Source organism: Marmota monax, unplaced genomic scaffold, assembly GCF_021218885.2.
Source record: "Marmota monax isolate L192 unplaced genomic scaffold, Marmota_monax_Labrador192_F-V1.1 WCK01_AAM20220418_F8-fsc00068, whole genome shotgun sequence".
NCBI classification, from domain to species: domain Eukaryota; kingdom Metazoa; phylum Chordata; class Mammalia; order Rodentia; family Sciuridae; genus Marmota; species Marmota monax.
The window spans coordinates 8291185-8316277 of record NW_026692352.1 but is presented as its reverse complement, the minus strand read 5'-3'; the positions used below and the strand labels follow the sequence as shown (position 1 = coordinate 8316277).

Genomic DNA, 25093 nt, shown 5'->3' with positions numbered 1-25093 from the left:
AACCTCCCCGGAAGCACCCAGCCACCCTGTCTACACAATGGGGGGCAGGGGGGTCCACCTCAGTGCAGGATCCCTCACAGGCCCTTGTGAGGGATCATGAAGGGGACACACCTAAAGCCCTAGAGCTGGGGCTTACTGACACTCAGCACACTCCCCTTGGAAGAGTGGCCAGAGGGAAGGGGAGGGGAGGATGAAGACCCTTCTACCAATTTCAAGAGAAGGCCTGGGTCCTCCCGAGCCTTGGTGGGAAGGAAGGGCTGGCAAGGTTGTTGTGTCTGACAGGAAGTCAGTCCACAAGGACCTGCAACTATAAAGCCCACACTGAGAAAGATGGCAGGTTCTTGAGTCTGGTCAAAGTAGCAGCAAAGACCATCTCTCCTCCCCTCCCCTTGACCCTGCTTGGGAAGACCCCACCTTACTGGTGACTCACAGTCACTCCTACTTTGTTCCCTCAGCCATCCACGTCATCTGTTGCATCAGACGAGAAGGTGGACTATGTCCAGGTGGATAAGGAAAAGACCCAAGCTCTGCAGAACACCATGCAGGAGTGGACAGATGTGCGGCAGTCCTCGGAGCCTTCCAAGGGCGCCAAGCTGTGATGTGGGGTCCACCAAGCCCAGAGAGGGCCCGGGAGGCAGATGCCCAGAGCTGGCTCCTCCCGTCTCCCTCCTCTCCCAGCTCCCTCCCTGCCTTTCCACTCTGCCACTCTTGGCCTTCAAAGCACTTGACATCAGGGACCCTGACCCTTCCCCTGGGAGGTGAGGCCCTGATGGGGGCACTTTCTTTGCCCACTTGGGGTCCACCTGTGACTTTTATCAATACTGGCTGTGCCTCCACCCACCTTAGTTAGGAGCTGTTGCCAAAAAAACCTCTTCTTGGCCTGGAGACCTGTCTACTGAATGCTTGGAGGGAGGGCTGGGACTCTGAGCCAGACTTAACACCTCCTGTCAGTCACAGCCCTCCACCCCCTTTCATTGTCCTCTGGGCTACCTCTCTTCAGTCCCAGAAGAGGACAACCCAGGGAGCCAAGGACCAGCAGACCAAAGTGGACGTGGACTTTCTTATTCCTGTTTTTCTCAACAGGCAAGAGGCAAGGCTGCCAAAAGATTAAATTAGTTGAGACAAAGATCAGAGGTAATCTTGAGGACAAAGGAACTGGATCCCCAGAAAGAAGGGCAGTTGATACCTACCAGGGTCCCCAGTTTCAAGCCAAAGCCACATAGACCTACTGCTTGAGAATGGGGGACACAGAAGGCTAAGAGACAAAAGGAAGGGAAAACTGGTAATGATGGACAACCAGGAACACCAAGAACAGGGCTTAGCATGGCAAGGACATGGGGCAGTCAGGGCCCTGGAACTCTGGTGTTGCAGGGCCACTCTGGGACAGAGAGCAGTCCTTCCTGAGCACTCTGCAAGAGAAGGCCTGGGCTGAGCAGGGCAGCCAGCATGGTGAGGGGGTGAGGGAGGGGATGCAGTGGAGGTGATGCAGGGGTTGAGGGGAACCCTGGGGCAAGGATGTGCCAGGCATGGGGCAGTGCAGGGACACTGCAGAGGGGATGGTGCAGCAAGTGAGTTTCTGGGAACTGGGAGGGCGCAGAGGTAACCTGATGAAGGGAGGCAGGTGTAGGCCATGCAGCAAGTGAGGAAACTCATCCCCAGGGCCCAGTGAAGAGCCCAGGGCAGCAAGTGGGGGTTCGGATGGACTAGAAAGTGAAGGAGTGATCCCTTGAACAAGGGCATTCCTAGGACCAAGGATGGTGGGTTAAGTAGGGAAGAATCTAAATTTCTTATGTTGAAAGTTATTGACCAAATTTTCAAGTTTTAGAGGCAACAGGACAGACCAGACACTTCATTTTGCCCCAGGGTAAACAAACCTTACTCCTCCAAAAGTATGACTTCCCACCATGCTTGATGCAGGTGGAACCACTCACCCCTTAGCTCCTAAGAGCACGCACACCTCACCAGACCAATGGCCTGGCCCTTCTATAGGAAGTCCCAGCCTGGGAGCTGTCTTTTCCTCAACAGTAGCTCTTCTCCTGGTGTTGAAGGCAACTCAAGGATAATTTGGGTCCCTGAACTTGAGAAGGTCACAATCAATGAGAAAGGACAAGGACACAAGACAGATGCAAATACTCATGAAGTGCTAAGGAAATGAACACCACTTCTCAAGGGGCCAAGGCCAGAGTGGGGAGCGGATGCAGCCATGGAAAGTGACTCTAGGAAGATGAGTCTCTGAGGAGTTTAAGAGAAAAAAATGGAGGGAGCAGGAAGGAGAGATTTGGAAAAACTTACTCTTTGAGAGCAAAAGAACTTGGAGGGCGGGTATAGACCTCAGAAGTTCAGAGGCCATGTCTCAACGTCCCATGGTTAAATGGTGGCTGTGGCTACACCAGACAGGGTTTGCAGGGTGCTGGTTCACTCTGCACACTGACTGCCCCTTTAAGGCTCTCTACAGGGGTCCCATATGGCTGAGGTTTTAACTGGTGCCCCCCCACCACTGACCCCAGGGTGCCATAAAATTGTTAACATGTTCTGAATGTGCCGTGATATGGGTGGAACTTGTTGGAGTCTTCAGAGACTTCAGTGTTCATAGCTAGTTAGTCTTAAACAGGGCTTCCAGCTCTCTGCTCCTGTGACCACCCAAGCCCTCAGGGTGGAAGGATGGATAAAGAAGAAAGGACTAGAGGAGATGAGCCTGTGGAGAGCAGAGCTCCGTCTCACAAGCCCCAAACAACCAGCCACATCTAACACATACCCATTTTGCACCCCCCCAAAAGAGGAAGTCAACTCAGTTTAAAAAAACTGGTCCTTTGGCCTACCCAGGGTCAAAGTTCACCTCCTGGTGATACCCCAGAATGGGGATACCTCTCCCCTAACAGCCAGGGCTCTCCAAAGGAGCCTTCTTCACCCACCTCCAGCTTCATAACTGCAAGGTTAAAGAAAAGTTGAGTGGGAACAGAGAGGGAGGTGGTAGCTCCTTGGGACCATTTGTGAGAAGGGCTGATTGGTCAGATGGTCCCGAAGCAGCTGGGCTGTGGAAGAGGCTTTGAGGGGCGCTCTCTGCTCAGCAACCTCTCTCTCAAGGGCCTGGGTCGGCACCCAGAGCATTAGCCAGCTCACTCAGTCCCCTCCCTAGCTTGATTTTGGTGACTTCTGCATTTCAAATCATTAAAATAAGCCCCATTCTTAGAACAGAAGCACAACCATTCTCCAAGTTTTCAGGCTCAGTTCTGTTCTGCCTTTGTCCCCTTTACCTGCCACCAAGCTCTGGCCTCAGCCTCAAACTGTGTCCCCTCCCCCCACCCCTTTGACAGAGCTCTGGAGGAATGCGAGACTTTGGAAGGCAGCTCTTCCTTCCCTTCCCGGCCCTCAGCTGCAAAAGTGCTGGGGACTGAGGCGTCCTCATGGGCCATCTTCTGGGGACTTGCTAAGTTCTTTGGGGCCTGGGACCAGCAAACTACCTGTAGAAGGGACTGTAGAGGGTCATGCTGTCATATGATATCTGGTGATGTGTGTTCTTGTGTAATTTGTTGGCTACTTGTATCTTGAAACTTAGAATCATTTCGCACAGAATTGTCACTATTTGTTAGGAAGAAAAACTGGGCCCGAGGCAGCCCAGTCTTCTTGTCTTGTTACCATTTAAAATTGACATTTAATTTTCAAATCACTGTTGGTGCCTAATCACTTAAGTTATTAATTTATTCTGTTTTTTTAAAAAATTTGTAACACGTATTTATCTTGTGAGCAGGTCTGGGGGTGGGATGGGAAATATGTTCAATTAGGCTGTGTTTTTGCTGTGGTGACACATGGTACAGGCCTGGAGCTTGCAGGTCCCTTTTTACTGTGGTATTGGAGCAGGACAACAATAAAGTCCTTTAGAAATGCAACCCAGAGAGGACTGCTTGCTTGAGGGGTTGGGGAGGGGAGCAATACTCACTCAAATGCCAGCTTGAGGCGAGTGGTGGACACACAGCTGCCCTACCTAGGCATGAACACACCTTCCCCAAGAGTTTCAGCCACGTGCAATGGTGCACACCTGTAATCCTAGCAACGCAGGAAACTGAAGCAGAGGATTGCAAGTTTGAGGCCAGCCTCAGCAACTTAGCAAGACCCTGACTCAAAAGATGTAGCTGAATGGTAGAACACTCCTAGGTGCAATCCAAGTACCGAAGCGGAAAAAGCGTTTCAGAATCATCACAGTCATTTCTTGAATGATCCCAGGAAGGCCTGTGCTGGGCTGCTCCATTTTCATTGGGAATAATTAGGGACTTTTTTTTATATATCTTTTATTTTTATGTGGTGCTGAGGATTGAACCCAGGGTCTCACACCTGCGAGGCAAGTGCTCTACCACTGAGCTACAACCCCAGTATCTCATTTGGGACTTTTCTTGGCTAGGGGGCAAGAATGAATCCTCTGTACCTCAGGGTAAAGAGGCATCTGCCAATTCACCTTTCCTGGAAGTCCCCCATTATTGTGTCTCTTCTGACCTGCTTACACAGGTCTCTCTTGTCCAGAGTCCGACATTTGGACCACAACAACTTCTCTACCAGCAGTCCTTGAAACCCCCAGTCACACCCCTGCACCACCTCTGTCCCTGCCTTTCCAGCATCTTTCTTCTCCTAAAGGAGACAGGCAGGATTGGTGGAAAGTGGCCCTGTACACACAGCCATTCCTATGTCCCTCTCCAGCTCCAAGGAAAGGATGAGCCCTGGAGGGAGCTGCCTTTTGTTAGTTCAGCTTCTCAGAGGGAAGGAATATAATATCGGCAACAGATGTTTCTGGGCAACCCAGAGTTCTAGGGGTCTGTAAAGTCTCAAGACGTTGGGGTTCCAGGCCCACCTGATAAGCGAGTCCCCCAAATAGCATCCCACTGGGCACCTCCAACCAGTGACCCTTCCTTCTAACAGCACCTCAATTTTTTTTTCTTTTTTTTGTGGAACTGGGAGAGATTGAACCCAAGCACCTCATCTTGTTTTGTTCTTGTACCTAATCCCAGCTCTGCCCTCTGGGTTCTCCCAGTGGTGGCATTTCTGCACTGAGGGCTTTCACCTCCATGCCGCGTCCCACAAGTCACCAGGGGCAGGGGCAGAGCCTCACCTTACCAATCAGGAGCCCAAGTCACTACCTGGGCACAGTGAGAAACCAAGGGCACAACAGACGTCACCGCAAGGCTCATGAGACGGGAAGAACAACATCTTTCACAGGCTTCAGAGAACCTAGTTTTATTCTGTTTGAGAACATGAATCATTTGTCTCCATTTAGAAGGGGCTAGAGCAGTCTCAGGGCACAGTGAGGCCTGTCTGCTTCACAGTGCCCCCCGCCCAGCCCTCACTTGGCCCGCTGATCCGAGGAGCCGAGCCAGCCAGCTTCCTCGGAACTGTTGATGGCTTCCTGACAAGAAAACATCTTTGCAATAAAATAAGAATTCTCGGCCTTAACCAGGAGGGAGATACAAATGGTGGCATCACAGGCACTGAGGCAGGCTAGGGGACACTGAGGGAGGGTCTCTCCTCTCCTTTAGTGCTGTATAGGGGGACAGCTAAAGGAGTGAGGCCAGGGAGATCCTTCATCTGATCCTGTGCTATGCTGCTTTGCCATCTACTCTCCTCAAAAAAGTACAGTCAGTGCAGGTGTCCCCCAAAGGCACCCCAAGCCTCGCCTCTGAAACCCCTTAGAGAAACAAGGCAGGCAGCCAGAGGCAACAAGCAGCCCCTTTCTTGGTGCAAGGGCTTGGATCCCACTGTGCTTTTTATCTTATTGAGCAAGAGCTGGAAGAGAAGTGCTAAGTGCTACTGGACGGCAGGACGCTTGAGCAGAAGCTCGGCCCTGGCTCCAGGGCCAGCTCAGGGTCTCTAGGATGGGGCCTGCAGGGAAGTGGGGGAGGCAAAGCTCAGCGTGTGTCCATCCAAGCTGCTCCAAGTGAACCAGGACACTTGGGTGTAAAATCTTAATGGAACTGATCCCAGTACCAGGGTCTGAGGGCCCAGTTTAAGGGGGTCAGGGATCCCCTCCATATTTGGGTTTCTCGTACCCTTCAGCTCAGGGCCAACATCCTAGAAGCTCCCTCTCCATCCTTCCTGCCCTTGGAAGGGCCCACTTCAGCCCTGGGCTTCCACCACCCTCAGACCCCACCTGGCTCCCAGAAGGAGGGGCTCGAGGCCCCCTGAGGTTGGCTGTGGTGCCCCCGCACGAAGGAGCAGGCTGGGGAAAGTTTCACTTCAGAAGACCAGTCTGTGGAAGTCACCTCCATTGCCACCTGCAGGGTTGCAGCCTCCTGGAGAGCCTTCATCCTCATCCTTGTCTTCATCAAAGCCCCTGCCCCAGTGCGGAGAGGCAGGGAGGGCCGAGATGTAGGCCGCCCTGCTACGGGCCTCCTTCTCCTGCTCCTGAGAACACGGGTGAGGGTGAGGGAGTCACTTAAAAATCAGACCCCTACTGCCAGATCCTCCTTTACTCCCCTCCCAGTGCCACCTAGCTCAGCACACCGGAGTGTCCCTTCTGGGTCTCCAGGGCCAGGCCACTGAGGAAGCACAGCTTCTGTCTTGGGGCACGATGGGTGAGGCAGACCCTTCTACCCTAGATCTAGGCTTCAGAATCCTCCCCTTCCCCACCACCTCCTCTCAGTAAAAATTCCAGTCCCTTGAAGGAAGGAACTCATTTATACTAGACTAACTAGCTGACAATGGCCTGATGTGGAAGCAGAAAGTCCAGGGACCTGTCATGTCACACCACTTGGGAACTTGTCCACAGGCTTCCTGACCACAGGGGTCCAAATGATTATCTCTCAAGGCATGAGCAGTGTCTGCCCATAAGCAAGTTCCTTCTCCTGCCAAAATGAGATCAGCCCCACAGATCCCTCACTACCGCACTGTCTCCCCCCAGAGTCTCCCACAAAACACCAATTCTAGGTGCAGGATCTGAAGGCCCTGGGGTGGCTGCTCTGGCCATCATGGCTAGTGCCTGTCCCATCGGTCAAAGCCCTTGCTGTCCCTGTTGCTAAATATTGATGCTACTCTCGACTCTGAAGAAAATCAGAAAATGTTATATATGGGGGTCACAGGTAGGTGGCCCCTCCAAAAGCTCCCAGTGGCATTCCCTGCCCACTGACTCTACTACCAGGCAGCTTTTTCAGCACCCTAACACTGCAAAATCAATTATTTAACATCTGCTTCTCTGAAGGAAGGGATCTGTCAGGGCCACTGACGTTCCTGGTCCTGAGTGATGGACGGTGAATGGGTTTTAAGAAGGAAGCAGCCGGGTGTAGCGCAGTGGCGGGACTCTTTCACAGTATGTGAGGCCCTGGGCTCGATCCCCAGAGCCACAAAAAATAGAGAAAAGGAAGCAACTCAAAGAGATAACCAAGGACTGATCCAAGCTGGGGGCTCTGCTGAGACTGGACCCCACCACCCAGGTCACAGCAGAGACCCGGGGTCCACTCACCTGCAGGTAGAGGATGTTGTCTTTGGAAATGGCTTCCATCAAGTCCTTGTGGAGGGTGGGCTCTGCTCGGGCTCTGGGAGAGCCCGGTTCAGCCTCAGGCACCTCCCCAGGCCGCTGGCGGTAAAAGAGCACATAGGCTGTGTCCTTGGGGAAGAAGGAGGTGACATTGCTGACAGACTCAAAGGAGGAGAAGGACACCCGCGTGTCATTGAACAGGTACCATTGGTTCTCAGGCTCCGGCCTGTCAGCAGTTCCCAGAGACGGGGCCGGGCGGGCAGCGCCCTCCCGGGCGTAGCAGTAGTAGTGGCCACTCTCCGAGGACACCCCAGAGTGCACCACAACACTGCACAGGTCATAGGCCTGGCCCTGGCCACCAGCCAGCGGCAGGCGGAGCAGGAGGGGAATGGTGACGTCGTCCAGGATCTTGCGGCGCCGCATGGTGCGCAGGTCGAAGGAGAAGCGCAGCAGCGTGAGCACGAGGTAGCGCGGGCCCTGGCTCAGCTCCACCACCTTCTCGGCGTCCTGCAGGGAGGCGCACGACTCACAGTAGTAGCGGTTCTCTGCGGTCAGCCTCTCAGGGGACAGGAAATAGTTGACGAGGTCCAGGACAGAGCGGGAGCCCTCGGGGCCGCACGTGGGCTCCCGGGTGGGGGCGGGATCCCTGTGGGTCCCTGGTCCCAAGCTGTCATCCTCCTTCTCCTCGGGATCGGCCTCCTTCTCCTTCTCCTCCTCCTTCTCCTCTTCTCGTCCCTTCTCCTCCTCTTCCTTCTCTTTCTCCCCTTCCTCCTTCTCCAGCGTCCCCCCCTCCTCCTCTTCCTTTCCTCCTTCTTCCTCTTTCCCCTCCTTCCCTTCCTCCTCCCTCTCCGCCTTCTCCTCCCGGCCACTCTGCCCACCAGCTCCCGAGGAGCCCGGGCCTCCGATGTCCAGCACGGCGGGAGGTGCGTCCCCGGTGATGCAGTGTTTCCTTTGCCTCCGGGGACACGCCCTGCTGGGAACCGGGGCCGCGACATCTTCTGCAGGGAGCATCACCGAGCCCAGGCGGCGCCGGCGACAGCGCTCGGGAGGAGGGAAGGCAAGAGAGAGGTCCGTGAAGGCCTCCTCCCGGGAGGAGACGTTGAGGCAGTGGAGGCAGCATATCCGGGTCACAATCTTGCCTCCAAACATTTTCTCCACAGAGGTTGAGCTGGGACTAGGGGGCTCCTCGGGCGGGGAGGGCAAGCTGGACTGCTTGAGCTTCTGGCAGATCCGCGTCCCGGTTTTCTCTTCTTCGTGCAGCCTGGGGCAGGCGACAGCACGGGGTCTACGTCTGCACACCTACAGTGCACCCGTCTTCCCGCCCAGCCACCCTGCCCACAACCACAGGATTGATGGACAAATGCAGGAGTCTGTCCGGGGGACACATGCTTACAAAATGGCACACTAACATACCTCCAGACTTCCAACACTGAGGCCTCGCCCGCCCTTGGTGCACACCTTCCCTGCCTGCCACAAGTGGAAGCCGGCTCCCTTTCCAGGAAGATGCCACCCAGCTGGTAGGGGAGGAGTCTCCCCCACCACCCTCTCTGGACCCAACCGGAACCAGGGCCCTGGCCTCCCTTACCGATCCAGCAGGTACTTTAGGTACTCAGAACAGTCCTGCTGGGTGCCAGGGCTGAACCAGGGTGTCCAGGACGCAGAGAGGAAGTTCTCAGGGGAAATAGCCGGCCTCTAGGACAAGGAAGGGGAAAGTGAAGCCAGAAGCCACCAGTCACATGCCCACCATTTCTGCACATTAGGCCTGAGGGCTCCCTGGACTCTGTTTCAAACATCCCGGCCTCCTCTCAAGTCCTTTTGTTTCCTAGCTGTCCCTCACCTGTCCCAGCCCACAGATCCATGCAACTCAAGCAGGGGACAGGATCTTGGAGATGCCCCCTCCTCTGGGGATCTGCTCTTCCCTCTCACACCTGCTTGGTCCTATGCCCACCTCCCGTGCTGCCTAGAGCACCCCTCGCCCTTGTCAAAATGAGATCCCAGTGCAGTGTGGCCTTGTCTGTGACACCTTCCCAACACCATCTTCTCCATCATTAACCCCTCTCCCTCCCCACACATGCCACACTTCCCTTCCCTGTCCTTCCCTTCCCTTCAACTGTCCCCTGCAGGTCCCTCTGCCCACAGCTCCGATGAGGCTTCCTCATCCCTGAGCCCACAGAGCCATGCAGAATCCCCGGCCATGGGATTTAGGTTCCATGAGGGCAGACAATATTTGCTCTGTTTAACTTAGTACTTTCAACAGCCCTCAGGGTACCTGGCAATACAGGTGTTCACAAATGGCAGTAGATGAAGGAAGCACACCTTAATGCAAGCAGCTGCATGGCTCCAGGAGCCACTCCTGCCAGGCAGACACCTCCTTCCCAGCGACTTTGACCATGAACCTGGGCCAGACTGGAAGGGGCTCAGGTACTCACAGCGGGAGCTCACAGCCAGATGCAGCCAGATGCAGGCAGGTCCCAAAGCCAGGAGGGCAGCACTGCAGGGCCTGATGGCACCTCCCCCGCCCCGTCCCCCAGGGCCCTGCGCACACCTGGCTGTGCTCCAAGAAGGCAAAGAGCCACTGCAGCTTGGTCATCAAGGGCTGCGAGTTGTTCTCAGTCAGGCGGAGCACACAGTGTCGAAAGCTTCAAAACAAAGCAGGAGCACCCAGGTGAGCCGAGGGCCCTGGAGCCTCCACTCACCACACAGCAGGCAACCCAGAGCCTCCGGATGGAGGCTCCAGGTGAGGCCAGAGGCCGGGGAAGAGATGGTGAACAACTCGGCCTAGAGTGTCTGAGGTCAGGACACAGCAGTGGTCTTGGTATGACAACAAAGGATACAACAAGGCCACCCATCCCTGCAGTCCCCTCCGGCTCTGACACCCCACAACTCCAGGAGTCAAACATTCCAGTGTTCCAAGGTTGGGACTCCAGTGTGCCCCAGTGTCCATGCCACCATCCTCCCAGCCACTCGGACAGTCTGCTGGTTACTTTCCCCAGGAAATGCCATCCACGCCCGTCCAGAACAGGACTCGTCCACACTTCAGCCCTGCCACCCCTTCCCGAGTTACTCTCCTGCCTTCAAATGAAGGAGGAGGGAGGGTCAGTGTGAGGGATGTACTGAAAGAAGAGAACACCACAGGGGCAGACTGGCTCTCAGTGACAGGGGTCTGATTCTATGAGACCTCCTGATGGCCTCTGTCCCTGGAACAAGCCAACTTCCAAGGTGCAGCTTGGCTTTGGTTCTCACAAGCATCTTTGGGCAGATCAGTCACATTGTCCCACCCAGCCACTGCACAGAGCAGCATGACTCAAAGCATTGCAGGACCGGGGCTGAAACCCAGGATCTCACACATGCTAGGCACATGTTCCTCCCCTGAGCTATGTCCCCAGCCCTTTTAAAATTTTGAGGCAGGGTCTCCCTAGGTTCAAAGCTGGCCTCAAACTTGTGATTCTCCTGCCTCAGCCTCTTAAGCAGCTGGTATTAGAAGCATGTGTCACCACACCCAGCTTGTGCAGCATTTTAACACGACAATGATCATAGAAGCACATGATCATGTATCCGGCAAATCATTATTTTACAGAAATAATGGTCTGCACATACCAGGTGAGGCCAGAGGCCAGGGAGGAGATGGAGTGTCTGAGGTCAGGACACAGCAGTGGTCTTGGTATCAGAACAACAAAACTAGTCCCTCACCAGGCAGTTTGAGAAGAATAAGCAGCAGTGCCTAAGGAAGCCTTAGAGACCAGCTCCAGCTTCCTTCCACTGAACCTGAAGCTCAGAGAAAAAAATCGACCTGAGGTCACTGTAATATCAGAACCCAAGCTTCCTCTCGCTGAATCCAAGCTGAAACTTGGAGTAATTTTTAAGCAATCCATGAAACCCATAAAATGGTCACGGACAACTAAGACTATGCTTGTTTCATTAAAAGCAGGAGAGTGAGAGGGAGTCCTGATCTAAAGACACACTGCACCCCCAGAACTCTAGGAGAAGAGCCAGTGGTACCAGCCAGCCCAGAGCAGCCCCTCCCGCTGCAGCCCTCCTGTGGTTCCTGTCCACGCTCAACACCTACTGCCACCACAACGGCCTGGGGCCCCCTGGCCACAGACCTCAGAGAGTCACACCGACAATGCAAAGCAAGGCTCACCCCCCACCTTTCACCAGAGAGCCCAAAGGGGAGAAGGGCACACAAGGAATTCAAAAGCAGCACCTACTCAGACGCCATGAACAAGGCCTGGAGGATGCTGTTCACGTAGCACGTGTTTCCCAGGTTGATTAAACCAATCTTGCCCGTGTCTGACTTGGCCATGAGCCGGGGGTAGAAGCCAGCCAGCTCACTCTTCTGCGAGGTCCAGGCATCCTGCCCCAGCAGCTGCTTGATGCGGTCCTCATTGGGAACGTGGAGGTCCTGAGGAGGGAATAAGCAGGCTGGACAGTGGGCACCCAGTCAGCTCAAAAAGCCTCCTCCCCTGGGAAGCCTTCCCGGGCTGCAGCCTGCGCCGGCACCTCCCAAGCCCACCACTCAGAGGCGTTCCAGAGACGGTATGGACAGTCCTTGCTCACACTTGTGTCAGGCTTTCATTTTGACACGTGGACTTCTACAGAATCTTTCAGTGACAACTGCCTCCAGGTAGCACATCCCCATTTAAAAGACGAAAAAACTATGGTTCAGACAGAAAAGAACTGTTCAGGGTCACAGAAGGAATGAAGAGTGAGCATGTTCCTGGCAGAGCCCAGGCTGTGCCAGACTGAGCAATGACAACACGTGCCCACAGGTCAGATCCAGGGGCGTCGAGACCTCACGCCTAGCCCTAGCGTTCATCCTAACTAGCCGCCTGGCCATGGTCAGTAAGCCTCTCTGCCTCGGCCAGTTGACCTCCTGGGCCTCGGTTTGCTCACCTAACATCAGTGTGGCATCCTGTGCTCCATGGTGCTCACTCACGGTGACGTTCCCACTTCACCTTCCACTTTTGGATTCGCTAAGTCACCTTGAAAAGCATTAGTCACCACAGCACCTGAGCCCAGTCAGGATGGTGGGAGGGTCCTGGGCTCTGAAGTCCGGGCGCTCAGCCGTGGGCTCAGGCACTGTCCCCCGCACTGATCTTTGTTACGTCAAACAGCTACACCTGAAGACCACCAGGCAAAGGTTCCAACGACGACATAAAGAAACCCACCCAAGCACATGGGGGACTCTACAGACTTCAGCAGTATTCTTAGGGGTTGCTCCAGCTGTCGCATATTCTGGCTCCTAAGCACAAGGCCCTAGATTTGTCCAAGATGCCAAAGGGCTTCAAACCCTTAGCACCCAAACCCTCCCCACAGTGCACGTCCTCTGGCTAATGCCTTGCTCAGCTGTGGTTCAACACTTTCGCTCACTCATTTCCTTGGATCATTTATCAGATAATTTAGAGGATTAGTGAGTCACCTCTCACAGATGATTAAAAAAAAATGCAGCCAGTGGGGAGAGCAGTAGATACAATCTCAGCATCTTCCGCTTCCTCCCTATTAAGCCTGACCTAATCCCCCACCACACAAGAATAGGGACGAAAGGCAGACAGAATCCCACATGCAGACGTGCACGGAGGACTGCAAACACAGCCATACAAACATGCCCATTTTTCCAGATAACTTCACACTCTTAGGAAATTAAAATTTCCAAATAACTCTCAAATCCCAAGTGATACTGAATTAGATATATCAACTCCCTGACAAGGAACACATCTCCAAGAGAAATTGCTATAACTTAACAATCTATGTGAGAGATCTTTCCAGAACTTATTTACAAAGGGAAATGTGCACAAACAATATACATGCACAACACACAAGAAAGAATTTTATTAAAGTATCGTCTGCTGTCTCGCCTTTCACATGGGCTTGGACCAAGGGGTACTCAAAGCCACAGGACAAATGTGGCACAGCTAATATTTAAGGACAAAAAGTACGTTTACATTGAAATAAGTGTTTATAATTACGAAGTATATACTTAGGCCTTTAAGAAGCAGAGGAAGAGATCATGTCAGACTGCTCTGGGTAGGTAAGTCCCCTCCTCTGAGGGCAGTGCCTTGGTGGAAGGTTTGAAAAGCCTAGACCTACTGGATTAAGCAGTGCCTCAGCCTGTTCTCCAGGTCTGACTCTGCCAACCTTTGTGATCCCCACCCAGCCCCATGTGCGGGCGCACGCACGCGCACACACACACACACACACACAATTACTGTCATAAAGGACTTAGAAGTTCCCCCGCTCTGGGCCTTTCCCTCTGACTCACCTGGAGTGTCCTTCTGCCAGTCTCCACTGGCCCAGGTCTAACTCCAACACCCCCTTCCCATGAGGCTTTCCAGAAAGCATCTCCCGGGCATCCCTGCACCATCTGCCTGTTTTAGAAGCCTAACTCCCTGCACCTACTAAAGCAGGGATCTGCAGATTCACCTTGACCATCAGCCGCAGCCTGCAAAACTTGGGACTCGCTCATCTCAGGTCTCCTTCATGCCCCAGGCAGCTCCAGCTCTCTTCCCTGTGTCCACCCTTACTTTACAGCCACAGCGCTCCTCACACTGGATCACATGGCTTTTCCATGGCATTTTGCAGTACTGGGGACTGAACCCAGAGGCGCTCTACCACTGAGCTGCACCTTTTTTTTTTTTATATTTATTTTGAGCCAGGGTCTCACTAAGTTGCCCAGGCTGGGCTTGAACTTGAGATCCTCTTGCCTCAGCCTCCCAAGTTACTGGGATTCCAGTCGTGTGACACTACAGTCATACTGTAGTGATACTCTACTCATTCACTCCCAGTCCCTGGGCACAGAAGACAAAGATCAAAACAGCATGGCCCCTGCTCACCGGAATCTCAGTCTGGCAGAAAACAGGTGCTGACAGTCCCATAAACTCAGCACATCCCCAACAAACAGGAGTCCCATCTCCTCACCGTATCCACCCCAGTGCAGGGAGCCTGCGCCCTGCGGAGGCAGCCCCCCACCCACTGCGTGTTCACTCTATGAGAACACTCTCCCGTGTGGAGTCCCAAAAACAGAAGATTCAAGAAATTGATAGAAGGTTTGGTTTATTGTAATTTACCCCCAGAACTGGTGGGCTGCCCCCATTTTGTGATTTTGGATTAAAAAATCCAAATAGATTCATCTTCAATAGAACTTCAGGACTTTTATTTGTGTCTCCTAAGCAACCCATGGGTATGAATTTATGAATATTTTTAATGTTAATATCTGAGATTGGGCCCTACAAACCCCAAAATGACCTGAATTAGAACCCCTAAACCCACATGAAAGCAGGCAGCTGGTTGTAAAAACTGTTTTTTTCCCCAGTCCAGAGTCCAGACCAAGACAGAAGTTTCCTTGATGTTTATTTTGGACCATTTGTATATTTCTCCAGATTTTTTTTTTCATTATTAACAGTAAAGCCTCTAGTGGCTTTCAGTGGGCTGCACAGGGCCAACTCCCTGTGCAGCCCTGAAAACAGGCGCTAAGCCTCGTCTCTAGTCCCTTCATGGCTGAGGTTGGCCATCTCACCTCGTACCCTCTACTGTCCTGCCCCTCCACCAAGGCAAAAGAACATCACCCTCTCCACGACAGAATTCAGTTTTCTAGTCCTCTTTGGCTCCTAGGGATCCTCCCGCCCTTACTTTCTTGCAAGCTTACCTATTTAATTAAAAAAGATATTATATCTTGACAAGTGTTTCTAGATGTTCTGTGGGGGACACTTTCCAGGGGGATCTGGAGTCAGTGCTACAGTACGAAGGGCAGAGGTTCTACAAGGGCCACCAACCCAGACATCCTCCCCAACACCTGGGCCTGCCTCTGTGTCAGACATGGGAAAGGCTTCAGCAATCCCGGGCTCTGGCTGTCTCGGAGACTCAACGGATCCCCAAAGCTCTCCAAACCTCATTTTCCTCATCTATGAGGTATCATCTGCTTCACAGGTTTCTTGTGAATATCAGACAAAATCATGTGGGAAAACACCGTCGGTGCAGCACTACCTACAAGTGCTGGCGACACTCAGACCCTAGAGACCTACCACAACAGCCGAGAAACCTTTCTTCACATAGCCTCCTTCTCAAATAGAGAGGCTCTCTGCCTCCTTGGCACCACCCCCATGAACATGGCAAGCTCTTAGATCAGCCTTCCTTACACACAGGTGTGTCACCTGCTCTGGGCTGAGAGGCCTCAATAAAGGAGGACATTTGCTTCATTCTCATGTCCTCTCTTGGTTTGGCACAGAGAAGGCCACCCTGCTCTGGAGTGCTCACACTGGTGGGGGACAGACACACAGTGACAATGTGTGACAGCATGCACCAGGGCCATAAGAGCCCAGAGAGGCCCTGGCCCAGACTGGTAGCAGGGTGGTATAGTTACAGGGAAGGCTTCAGGAGGGAGCGACACTTGTGCAGAGGCACGAAGGACAAAGCAGTCGAGCAGATGGGGAAAGGTTCACAGGAGAACAAGGGCTCAGGGTGGCCATGACAGCACGACCCATCTGAGGAACAGTGGGTAGCTCAGGGTGCCCGAAGCACATACTGGCCTGGGGAGGTGACCGGAGACAGCCAAGAATCAAATGACAGGAAGCTGCCACCAACCCATGGAAGACCCAAGAGCTAGAGCAGGCGGGGGGGGGGGGGGAGGCGGTGGCAAGGGGAGGACCGTGACTCACCTTGATGGCCTCCATGACAGGCTCATACAGGTCTGGGAATCCCGGGAACCTGAACACCATGCAGTGGACCAGCTCCGCCAGCTGCTCCAGGCAGCTGGTCCCCGAGTTCGAGTCCTCCTTGACCAGAGAGGTCACCATAGGGGGGATGTGAGGGAGAAGCTGTGAGAGCAGGGGGGGCCAGGTCAAGCTCCTTTTAACCTCTGGGAAGTGGGACTGTGGTCACGGCTGAAAGCACCCAGAGCCCTTTGAGGTACATGACCACTGTCCCCTTCATCCAGATGGGGGAGCTCTGCGGGCAGGTGATATCCTTGTACAAAACACACCCCAAGACTTCGTGCCTCAGTTTCATCTGTGAAATAGGATAAATACCCTCACAGTGGAAGGGAGGCCTGAGCCCAAGCCCCTGCTGTTTAGCCTCAGCTAAATGACCTGCCCCGAGATCCTGAAGGCCTGAGCGACCAGGGCTACTCTACCTTGAAGTGATGCTGGAGCCACCACACAGCCAGCTGGGTGGGCCCTGATAGCATGTGCACAGCTTCTAGGGACAAACACCCTCATTCCTCCAGCAAACATTTGCATGCCAAGCTTCATCTTCACAATGACTTTATGTATCCACGATCACCGCATCCTACAGATGCAGACACCGAAACTCCAGGCTACGTAACAAAAACTTCTTTGCAGTGCTATGCACTGAGCCCAGGGCCTTATACATACCAGACAAGTGCTCTACCACTGAGCTACACCCCCAGCCCCAGGGAGGTCACAGAATTTGCTAGCATTTCACTGTGGGTTACGGAGGTTGGTGTCTAAGCCAGGTCTAAGTCCAAAGCCCATTCTATTCCCTGACCCACGGGGTTTCAATCTTCAAGCTCCTTGGGTTTGAAATAATATCATGACAAAGTTGGGCCACAGGAAGGAGGAAGCCAAGAAGGATGGAAGGAAATGTTCTTGTCAAGCCCCCAACAGGTGACAGGCTCCAATCAAATATCACCTTATCCAATCCCCTCCCCATTCTAGGCTCTGAGCTTAAGTGTCCAGCCCAAGGTCACCACATCAGGTAAATGGCAGACCAGGGCTCAACCCTGAGTCCCCCAAATTCTGGCTTAGCCCACTGCAGCAAACTGGGCAGTGTGAAGTGTCACTGCCCTGACCAGGGCCACCAGAATCTGGGGCCCCACATGCAGGTCCCAGGGAAAACAGGCAGAGTGAGGCAGCAGCCCTGCCAAGGGAGGACCATGAGGACAACAGGAAGGGCCCAAGCTAGAGGCCAGGCCACCTGGGTGCTGGGGGACAAGGGGTATAGGAAGGACAGTGGGTTGGGAATCAGACCAACTTGGCTCCCTGTTCTGCCACCAGCTGTGTGGACAGGACAAATGACTTAACTTCCCTGAACTTCCCTTTCTTCATCTGAAAAAAAACTGGCAGAAACTCTGTCTAGGAATTGGATGAATGAACGTGATACCATCTTCAGCTCTGTGCCCGGCAGACCCAGGCCCAAGGAATACTAGTGGTCATAGTCGAGGCTCTGTCACTCTACTGTGTGCCCAGGGAAAAAGCACACAAATGCTGTGGCCTCGGCATCCTGTCTGTACAGTGGGTTTCCAGCACCCCCTGTGCTAACATCCAGGGCCTCAAGGTCTGGGGCATCAGGCTCCACCCCTCCTCCCCAACAGAGAAAAACATCCATCTCCAGGCTGGAGGGGAACACAGGGCCACCCACCCTGGGGCAGCAGACAGGGACACTTACCAGGTGGAAGGCCTCGTGGGAATGCTGGAAAGTCAGGAGCATGTACCTGAGGACAGACAAGGCGGCTCCCCGGACAATGGGGTACAGCAGCTTGGAGAAGACCTAGGAGAAAGGGCCTGATCAGGAGTCCTCCGGCCTGGGCCACCCAAGGCCAAGGGCAACACAGGCCGAGAGGGGACTGAGACACGGCAGAGCTGAAGTGGCAGTCCAGACAGGAGCAAGAACACGGAGGTGCTCACAGACCCAGATGAACTGACAAACAGCAAAACAGGCAGCAAGAAAGTTAGAAATCTGGTGGATGGATAAAGACATCCTCACTCCAGTGGGCGATCAGAGGAACCAAGCAATGGGGGGAACAGGAGGCCCAGAGAGGGGCAGTGAACTGGCCCAAGTCACACAGTGGGCTTGGGTGGGAGCCTCAGTACTCCGTTTCCCAGATCTGCATGGCCCCAGCAAGAGACCAGAAGGAAAGACTGCAAGCCTGGGCCGGGACAGGGACCACCAACCTTCTCGATTTTGGCAAGTGAAACCTCAATCAAGATGCTGAACTTCTTCACAGCGGCCAGGCCCTTCAGCAGTGCAATGATCCACTTGTCAATGTTCTTCCCCAAGGGCCAGGACACCCAGTCGATCATCCTAGCAAGGGGGAGTCACGGTGACATAGGGACAAGTGAGGCCCAAGTGCAGGGGTGAGGGCAGCCCAGAGACTAGCCATGTCTTCAGTTCCCAGGGACCCACACCTGCACGGGGCAGCTGCGGGGTCTGTGAGGTGAAGAGACAACTCCCAGAAAATGCAAATGAGCCCTGCACAGACACCTCACAGACTGAGGCTCACCCCACCAGGAAAGGAGCCTCTCAGTGCCCCAAACCTCACCCCTCCAGGCTGGGCTGCAGTGGGGGAATGGGACCTCCAGCCCCTCTGGGATTAAAGATCTGGCTCCAGCAGGCCCTCACCACGTGACCCAGAGCAAGACACTTCCCTTCTCTGGGCCTCAGTTTCTTCCTCTACAAAATGAGGAGGATCTCTCTTTCAACCAATATGACAATTCTGTGAGGCAGGTAACAAAAGCCAACACCAAGTAGCATCGGCCTGCACAGGGCGTGCTCTGCTTTATATGGATTATCTCATCTGATCCTCACAATGCCACTCCTTGGATTAGGCTCAATGCTGAAGCAGAAGGCACTCAGGAAAATACTACTAGGCTTATTATTTTATTTATTTATTTATTTTATTTATTTAATTTTTTGGCAGGGGGTACCGGGGATTAACTTGGGGGCACTAGACCACTGAGCCACATCCCCAGTCCTATCTTGTATTTTATATAGAGACAGGGTCTCACTGAGTTACTTAGCACCTCACTTTTGTTGAGGCTGGCTTTGAACTTGTGATCCTCCTGCTGCAGCTTCCCAAGCCGCTGGAATTACAGGCATGTGCCACTGTGCCCAGCGGGCTTGTTATTTTATACTCAGACTGTGCCATAAAGAACAAAGAAAGTGTATAAAGACCCTACTTTGTGTACAACCAGACATGAAAAATTGTGCTCTATATGTGTACTATGAATCGAAATGCATTCTGCTATCATGTATAACAAATTAGAATAATATTTTTAAAAAACAAAGAAAGTAATGTTAATGATTTTTTAAAAAACAAAGAAAATAATGTTAATGATTTTAGTTGTCAATGGACATTTATTTATTTATATGCAGTGCTGAGAATTGAACCCAGTGCTTCACACATCTTAGGCAAGTGAACCACAACCCCAGCCCAGTAACGCTAATTATAAAAATAGTTTCCATAACACTATTCTAGGCATTTTACATGTCTGTCATTTCATCCAATTTATCCTAAAAACCCTATGATAGGCTCAATTATATACCACTTTATAGCTGAGGAAATTGAAATAGGTTGGATTACTTATGCAAAGTCACCAGCAAGAAGTGGTTGAGGCAGGATTGCATCTGGGGCAATTTGGCTCTAGTAGTGCCCACGCTCCTACCCGCTAGTGACAAGGAATCCAGGAAGGCCCTGCAGAGATGGTGGGCCTGCACATGGGCATGAGAAGAATGGCAGAAAGAGGCAAGCCGAGTGCCTGGGGTCTGAGTAGTCAGCAGTATACTCTGGGATTCCCAGACAGGCCCGTTAGGATAGATCACAGGTATGACAACATTCAAATGAGGGAGGAGGGATGTACAAGAGCTCAATGAGCTGGAAAGGACCAGACTGTTGTTGGTATTTGCCAAACTTAGAAAGCATGTCATGAAGTACTCTGTTGTTGTTTGGGGGGCTACAGTACTAAGTACTCTACCACTGAGCTACATCTCCAACCTATTTTTTATTTTGGGACAGTCTCACTAAGTTTCTGAGTCTGGCCTTGAACTTGCGATCCTCCCGCCCCAGCCTCCCCAGTAGCTGGGATTACAGAAGTGCACCACCATGACCAGCCATTTTCACCTGCTTATACAGCCCCATGGAAGCCTGGAAGTCTGGCAACTTCTCATACCACCACCACCTCCACTTTTACAGAGGAGGAAACAGTTCCTTGGCACTTCCAGAGTCACACAGCTGGTACCTAGCCTGACAGCATCATTATAGCAGGATTTTGTGTCCCTCACATCCAGCCCAAGGCCAAGCACAGAGAGGGCTGGAGAACGGTTGAGTAACTAAACAAATTTGAGGGCCTGGCCTCCAACCCCCAACCTAGCACAGCATCCACACCCAGCGGAAGGGGCTTCTGGGAGGAAGAAAGGGAGGGGCCCTAGCCCTGCCCACTGCCCAGCCCTCCCCACTGCCCAGCCCTCAGCTTCCCACCTGCTGATAGCAGTCAGCATCTGGGAGTCCGTCACACTGTCATCATTGCTGAGGTTCCGGACCACACCATCCATGAGCTCCAAGGGGAGGTGCTGGACCACACTGGCCAGGGCGCTAGATGGCGGCTCCTCCTCTGGAACAGGAAAACAGCCTAAGCTTAGCCAGGCAGGCAATCCTCTTCCCTTCCCCACCACTCCCTGCCCTCATGCTGCCACGGAACTACAAGCTAGGCCTCTGCAAAGAGCACATCAGGGCCACCTCCTCTCCCCCTACAGCATCACAGCCTCGGATTGCTGCTCACTCATCCATTCACCACCTTGCCAGGTCCCAGCCTGGTCCAGCTGTGTCCCCAAGACAAAGCACCAACCCCCAACTGTGGTGCAGGGGAAAGTCCTTTAGAAGGCATAACACTAGAACTAGCCAGAAAAAGTAGGAGGGGAGGGTGCACTTGGGAGGAAAGGCATATAGACATGGGCCTACAGTTGAGTTATCCAGATTCATTGCCCAGGTGTTGGCTATACACAGAGCTTTGGTTCTGTTTCCTGCCTGGTGTAGTCCAGTTCCTTTCCCTGTCTAGCCCTAAGATCAGGGAAGGCAAAGGTCTTCTTTCAGTCATTTGCCCTAGAATTCAGTTCCACAGCTGCCAAAGGAGGGACAAGATTCTACAGTACACCTGCAAGCTTCTTAAGGTCTCCAGACCCTCACCTCATCATCCTTGCTGCCAGGTGCTGCCAATCTCTCAAGACCAGGTTCAAGAGCCTAACTTCCAGGCAGCCCACCTGACCCAAAAGCCTCGATGACCCACCACTCTGTGGCTTCCCCTAGCCCATTCTTCCCTCTTGCTCCTGTGTATCAGGCAGCCCACTATTGCCTGCATTTCCAGCACCCGCCATGGCAGAGGATCCACAGTGGTGCTCAGGACAGGACTGCTAACTAAGTGAAGTAACAGCGCAATCCCCCACCTGTGCATCACCCCTCGCACACACTTGCCGCGCTACTGTGCCGCCTAATATGCAGACAATCCACACAGACAGACAGCCTCCTGCCCCAGGACCCATCCAGGACCTCGGCGGGCCCGTGCTCTGGCCCCGCCGCACACGCACCTGTGCAGGAGATAACTGCAAACAGCTCCTTGAGGCAGGGCAGGATGGCGGCAGGCTGCGCGCGCCACAGCTGTGCCAGGAGCCCGCTCACCTGCTGGGCCTGCTCCAGGAACTCCACCGCTCCCTCCTCGCCCTCCGCGGGGCAGCGGAAGCGGCCGAGGCAGCGCACCAACTGCTGGCAGAAGAGCAGGCGGTGCGGGCCGTCGGGCACGCAGCGCGGGTGCCGCGCCAGCAGCCGGGCCACTTGCGCGCAGGCGGCGGGCCCCGGGCGCTCACACACGGTGCGCAGCACCTCGCGCCGCAGCAGCGCGAACACCTCCTCAGCCGCGGGCCCCTCGGGCAGCAGCTGCAGGCCCAGCTGCACACAGGCCAGCGCGCGGGCACCCGGCGGGCCCGCGCCACCCTGCAACAGGCGCAGCACGCGGCGCGCGCTGAAGAACTCGGCGAAGACGTCGGGGTGATGGCGGCCGGCCACGTGCAGCAGCTGACAGCCCACGCGGCGCGGCAGCTCGTCGGCGCCTCCCACATAGAGGCGCGCGCCCAGGGCCAGCAGGGCCAGGCACTGATCCCGCTCCAGTGGCTGCCGTGCCGCCTCCAGGACGCGCCGCACCAGCCCTTGCTTCACGCTTGCAGGGTATGACGAGGTCACCACCGCCTCCAGGATCTTGTCCATGACGGTCTAGCTGCAGGGGACAGGAAGTGGGGTCATACCGTGCCCAACAGTTGTGGGGCTCAAGAGCTATGGTCCGTTTTCTGCTGTTGTCCCTTCAGTGCTGAGCGACTCAACCTTTCTGGGCCTCAATTTCCTCATCTGTGAGATGGGGTAATGATACCTACCTCTCTGGAAGGAGTCCTGACAAGGTAAAGCTCAAAACCTGGCACACAGTAAACCCCAGGGAGTCAGGGGCTCTCACTGCAGCACACCTGCCCACCTCCTCTCCCCATGCTTCCCTGGAGACCTCAGCCATTCCTGGGGCAGGTAGATAATACTGGATCTAGAAGCTGCTGTGTGGAGTCCTGGTCAAGTCACATCTTCTAGGGGAGAGGACTCACTGCCTGTGGGGGCCAGCCCTGGCTATCTCACACAGTGTATTCTGCCCTCACTCAAATGCCTTGCCCTTCCCAAATTAGTACACCTTTGCAAGTCCCCACTTCTTTATGCTGTGCCTTTTGCCTGGCACATCCTAGTTCCAAGTCCCATCACCACATGAGCCAGGCAAGCTCCTATTTTTCTAAAAGTCTATCTAAAACACTGTCCTAATGGAGGCCATCTTGAGGCACTAGGCATGAGCCAATCCTGACCCTCGATTCCTATGACCACCTGTAGCCTGTTCTTTTATGACAGCTGCAATCACTTAGTGCTGGTCCCCATCCTCTCTACCAAGGCCCAGCATCTCCTCTCTATGCTCAGCCCTCCCTCTGGGTCAGGGTCCACAGTCCTGCCCACCTAGAGCCCTGCCTGCCTCTCCAGCCCTAACTTACACTGGACCGCTCATTCCTGGTGTGTCATGTTCTCTCTGCCACTGGGCTTTTGTGCATGCTCTTCCTTCTCCTTGTTTGGAGACCTCAGCTGAAAACTCACTTCATCAAGGAAGATTTGCCTGACCTCCCTGCCTGAGTCAGACCCTCTTGTTAAAAAATCCGAACATCTTGTCTCTCTTTATAGCATTTAGTATTACTTGATTGAAGTCAGCCTCCCCAACAACATTATATGTGGTTCCTGAGGTCAGATTTTGTTCCCCACAGTATCCCCAGCACACAGCAATGCCTAGCACATAGTAGGCATTTCTTGGGAGGGCAAATACAGAGGAGAAAGCGAGTTACCTCAACCATACTCCTCTGAGCCACAGAGCCTTCCTTCTGCCCTTTCCTGGAAGCTCTTGCCCCATGCTCATCCATTTGGATTCCTGGTTCTCATGCTCGTTTCCATGGGTACAGCGTGCTGTCTTCATACCTAACTCTCAACTTCTTTGTGCAACCCCACCTTAGATAGGACCTGATACAAGGCTCAGCATATAGTAGGTGTTAACTAAACTTACTGGCTTGGTAAAAACTTCTGGAGCTTCATACCTGCAGCTGGTGTGAAGACCAGCCACACACATCCTGGATAACGGGACAGAAAACTTGATTCAGAAGCTGAGATATTCTGGGACCCCAACAATGTGCCAGACCCTAGGGACACACTATGCTCCCTTCTCTGTTTGACTGTGACCAGAGTTGCACTACTGCATTTTATTGTGTAAGAAGCCCATTTGTTTAAGAAGAGTCTGTGTCTCTCACCAGGCTGTGAACTCCTTGGAGCAGGGACAAGAGTCTACTTCTAGGTGGTTGGTGTCTCCTGTGCTGAGAAAGTGAACTCTTAAGAGTTTTCTGTGGTTAGAGGATGCAGCCATGACACAGCTCAGTGATTCCCAGATGCTGGCCTGGCTGCTTCAGAATCACCTGGACACGTGTTAAAAATTCAGGAGCCCTTAGCATCTAACTGTAGGCCTTTGTATGCTTGACAGTGCTGGGGTTTGAACCCAGGGCTTCATGTATGCTGTGCAAGTGTTCTACCAATGAGCTACCCAGCCCCTTTATTTTTTAAATCTATTGCTTAGCTAGCTTTTCAAATATCACTTGGCTTCTATTTTTACATTTTGTTATTAAATGGAATGCATCTTTTTGTTGCTTGCTTTTTTTTTTTTAAACAAAAACCTGTCTTGGGGGAAAAAAAAACAGTTGCCCAGGGTCCACCTAGGTCTCCTGAACTAGGAAGCGGGGCAAATGGTGTGTCAGACTTAGCCTTTTCCCTCTTCCAGTGAGGCTCATCTGGGATGCATTCTGGCTACCATGAAGGTTACATATGCTCCTCAAGCTTATTTCCACCTTGCAGGGCTGTGAAGACAATCCTTAGCATGATGCTAGGCACAAGAAAGTTCTCAGAAAATGTCACTTCCTGTTGCTTTAGGAAGCAAAGTCCCAGCCACTTAAATGTGTCTGGTGGTGGACAGACACATTTGTAAAGAGTGCCAGTGCAAGGCGTGATCCCAAAAGGACTTTAAAGCATCTTTTGAAACTCTCTCCTGGGCTGGGGGGACAGCTCCATGCAGGAGCACTTGCCCAGCCTGTGTAAGGCCCTGGGTTCAATCCTCAGCACCACAAAAAAAAACAAATAGATTTCCCTTCAGCCTTCTTTCTTAGGCAGGGCCTGTGACACGGCAGTTGGTGTGGCCCACTCTCAGATCCCTGCGATGGCCTCCACCTGCCCTGTAGGCTAGTGGATTTAACATGTTTTCAAACCAGGTGCCAAGAAACCCTGGCCCTCAGGCAGCTAAGGAGAAGCCC

General features: G+C 53.4%; 2 protein-coding genes across 5 annotated transcripts in view; one reads left to right on the top strand and one right to left on the bottom strand.

The window, feature by feature from the left end:
- Window positions 1-3887, top strand: part of Gab2 (GRB2 associated binding protein 2) — a 200607-nt gene extending 196720 nt beyond the window's left edge. For all 3 annotated transcript variants that reach the window (XM_046442072.2, XM_058578566.1, XM_058578567.1), the window contains one exon: window positions 456-3887. In XM_046442072.2, the coding sequence (XP_046298028.1) occupies window positions 456-599 (144 nt within the window). In that variant the 3' untranslated portion in view covers window positions 600-3887. The remainder of the gene's footprint in view (window positions 1-455) is intronic.
- A 1320-nt stretch (window positions 3888-5207) lies between these two features.
- Usp35 (ubiquitin specific peptidase 35) overlaps window positions 5208-25093 on the bottom strand; it is a 23451-nt gene continuing 3565 nt past the window's right edge. For both annotated transcript variants that reach the window (XM_046442069.1, XM_046442068.1), the window contains exons 2-11: window positions 21767-22449; window positions 20664-20796; window positions 18361-18490; window positions 17855-17956; window positions 16108-16266; window positions 11665-11858; window positions 10002-10095; window positions 9042-9148; window positions 7442-8717; window positions 5208-6387 (exon numbers count right to left, since the gene is read on the bottom strand). In XM_046442069.1, coding sequence (XP_046298025.1) covers window positions 6220-6387; window positions 7442-8717; window positions 9042-9148; window positions 10002-10095; window positions 11665-11858; window positions 16108-16266; window positions 17855-17956; window positions 18361-18490; window positions 20664-20796; window positions 21767-22439 — 3036 coding nt within the window. In that variant the 5' untranslated portion in view covers window positions 22440-22449 and the 3' untranslated portion in view covers window positions 5208-6219. The remainder of the gene's footprint in view (window positions 6388-7441; window positions 8718-9041; window positions 9149-10001; window positions 10096-11664; window positions 11859-16107; window positions 16267-17854; window positions 17957-18360; window positions 18491-20663; window positions 20797-21766; window positions 22450-25093) is intronic.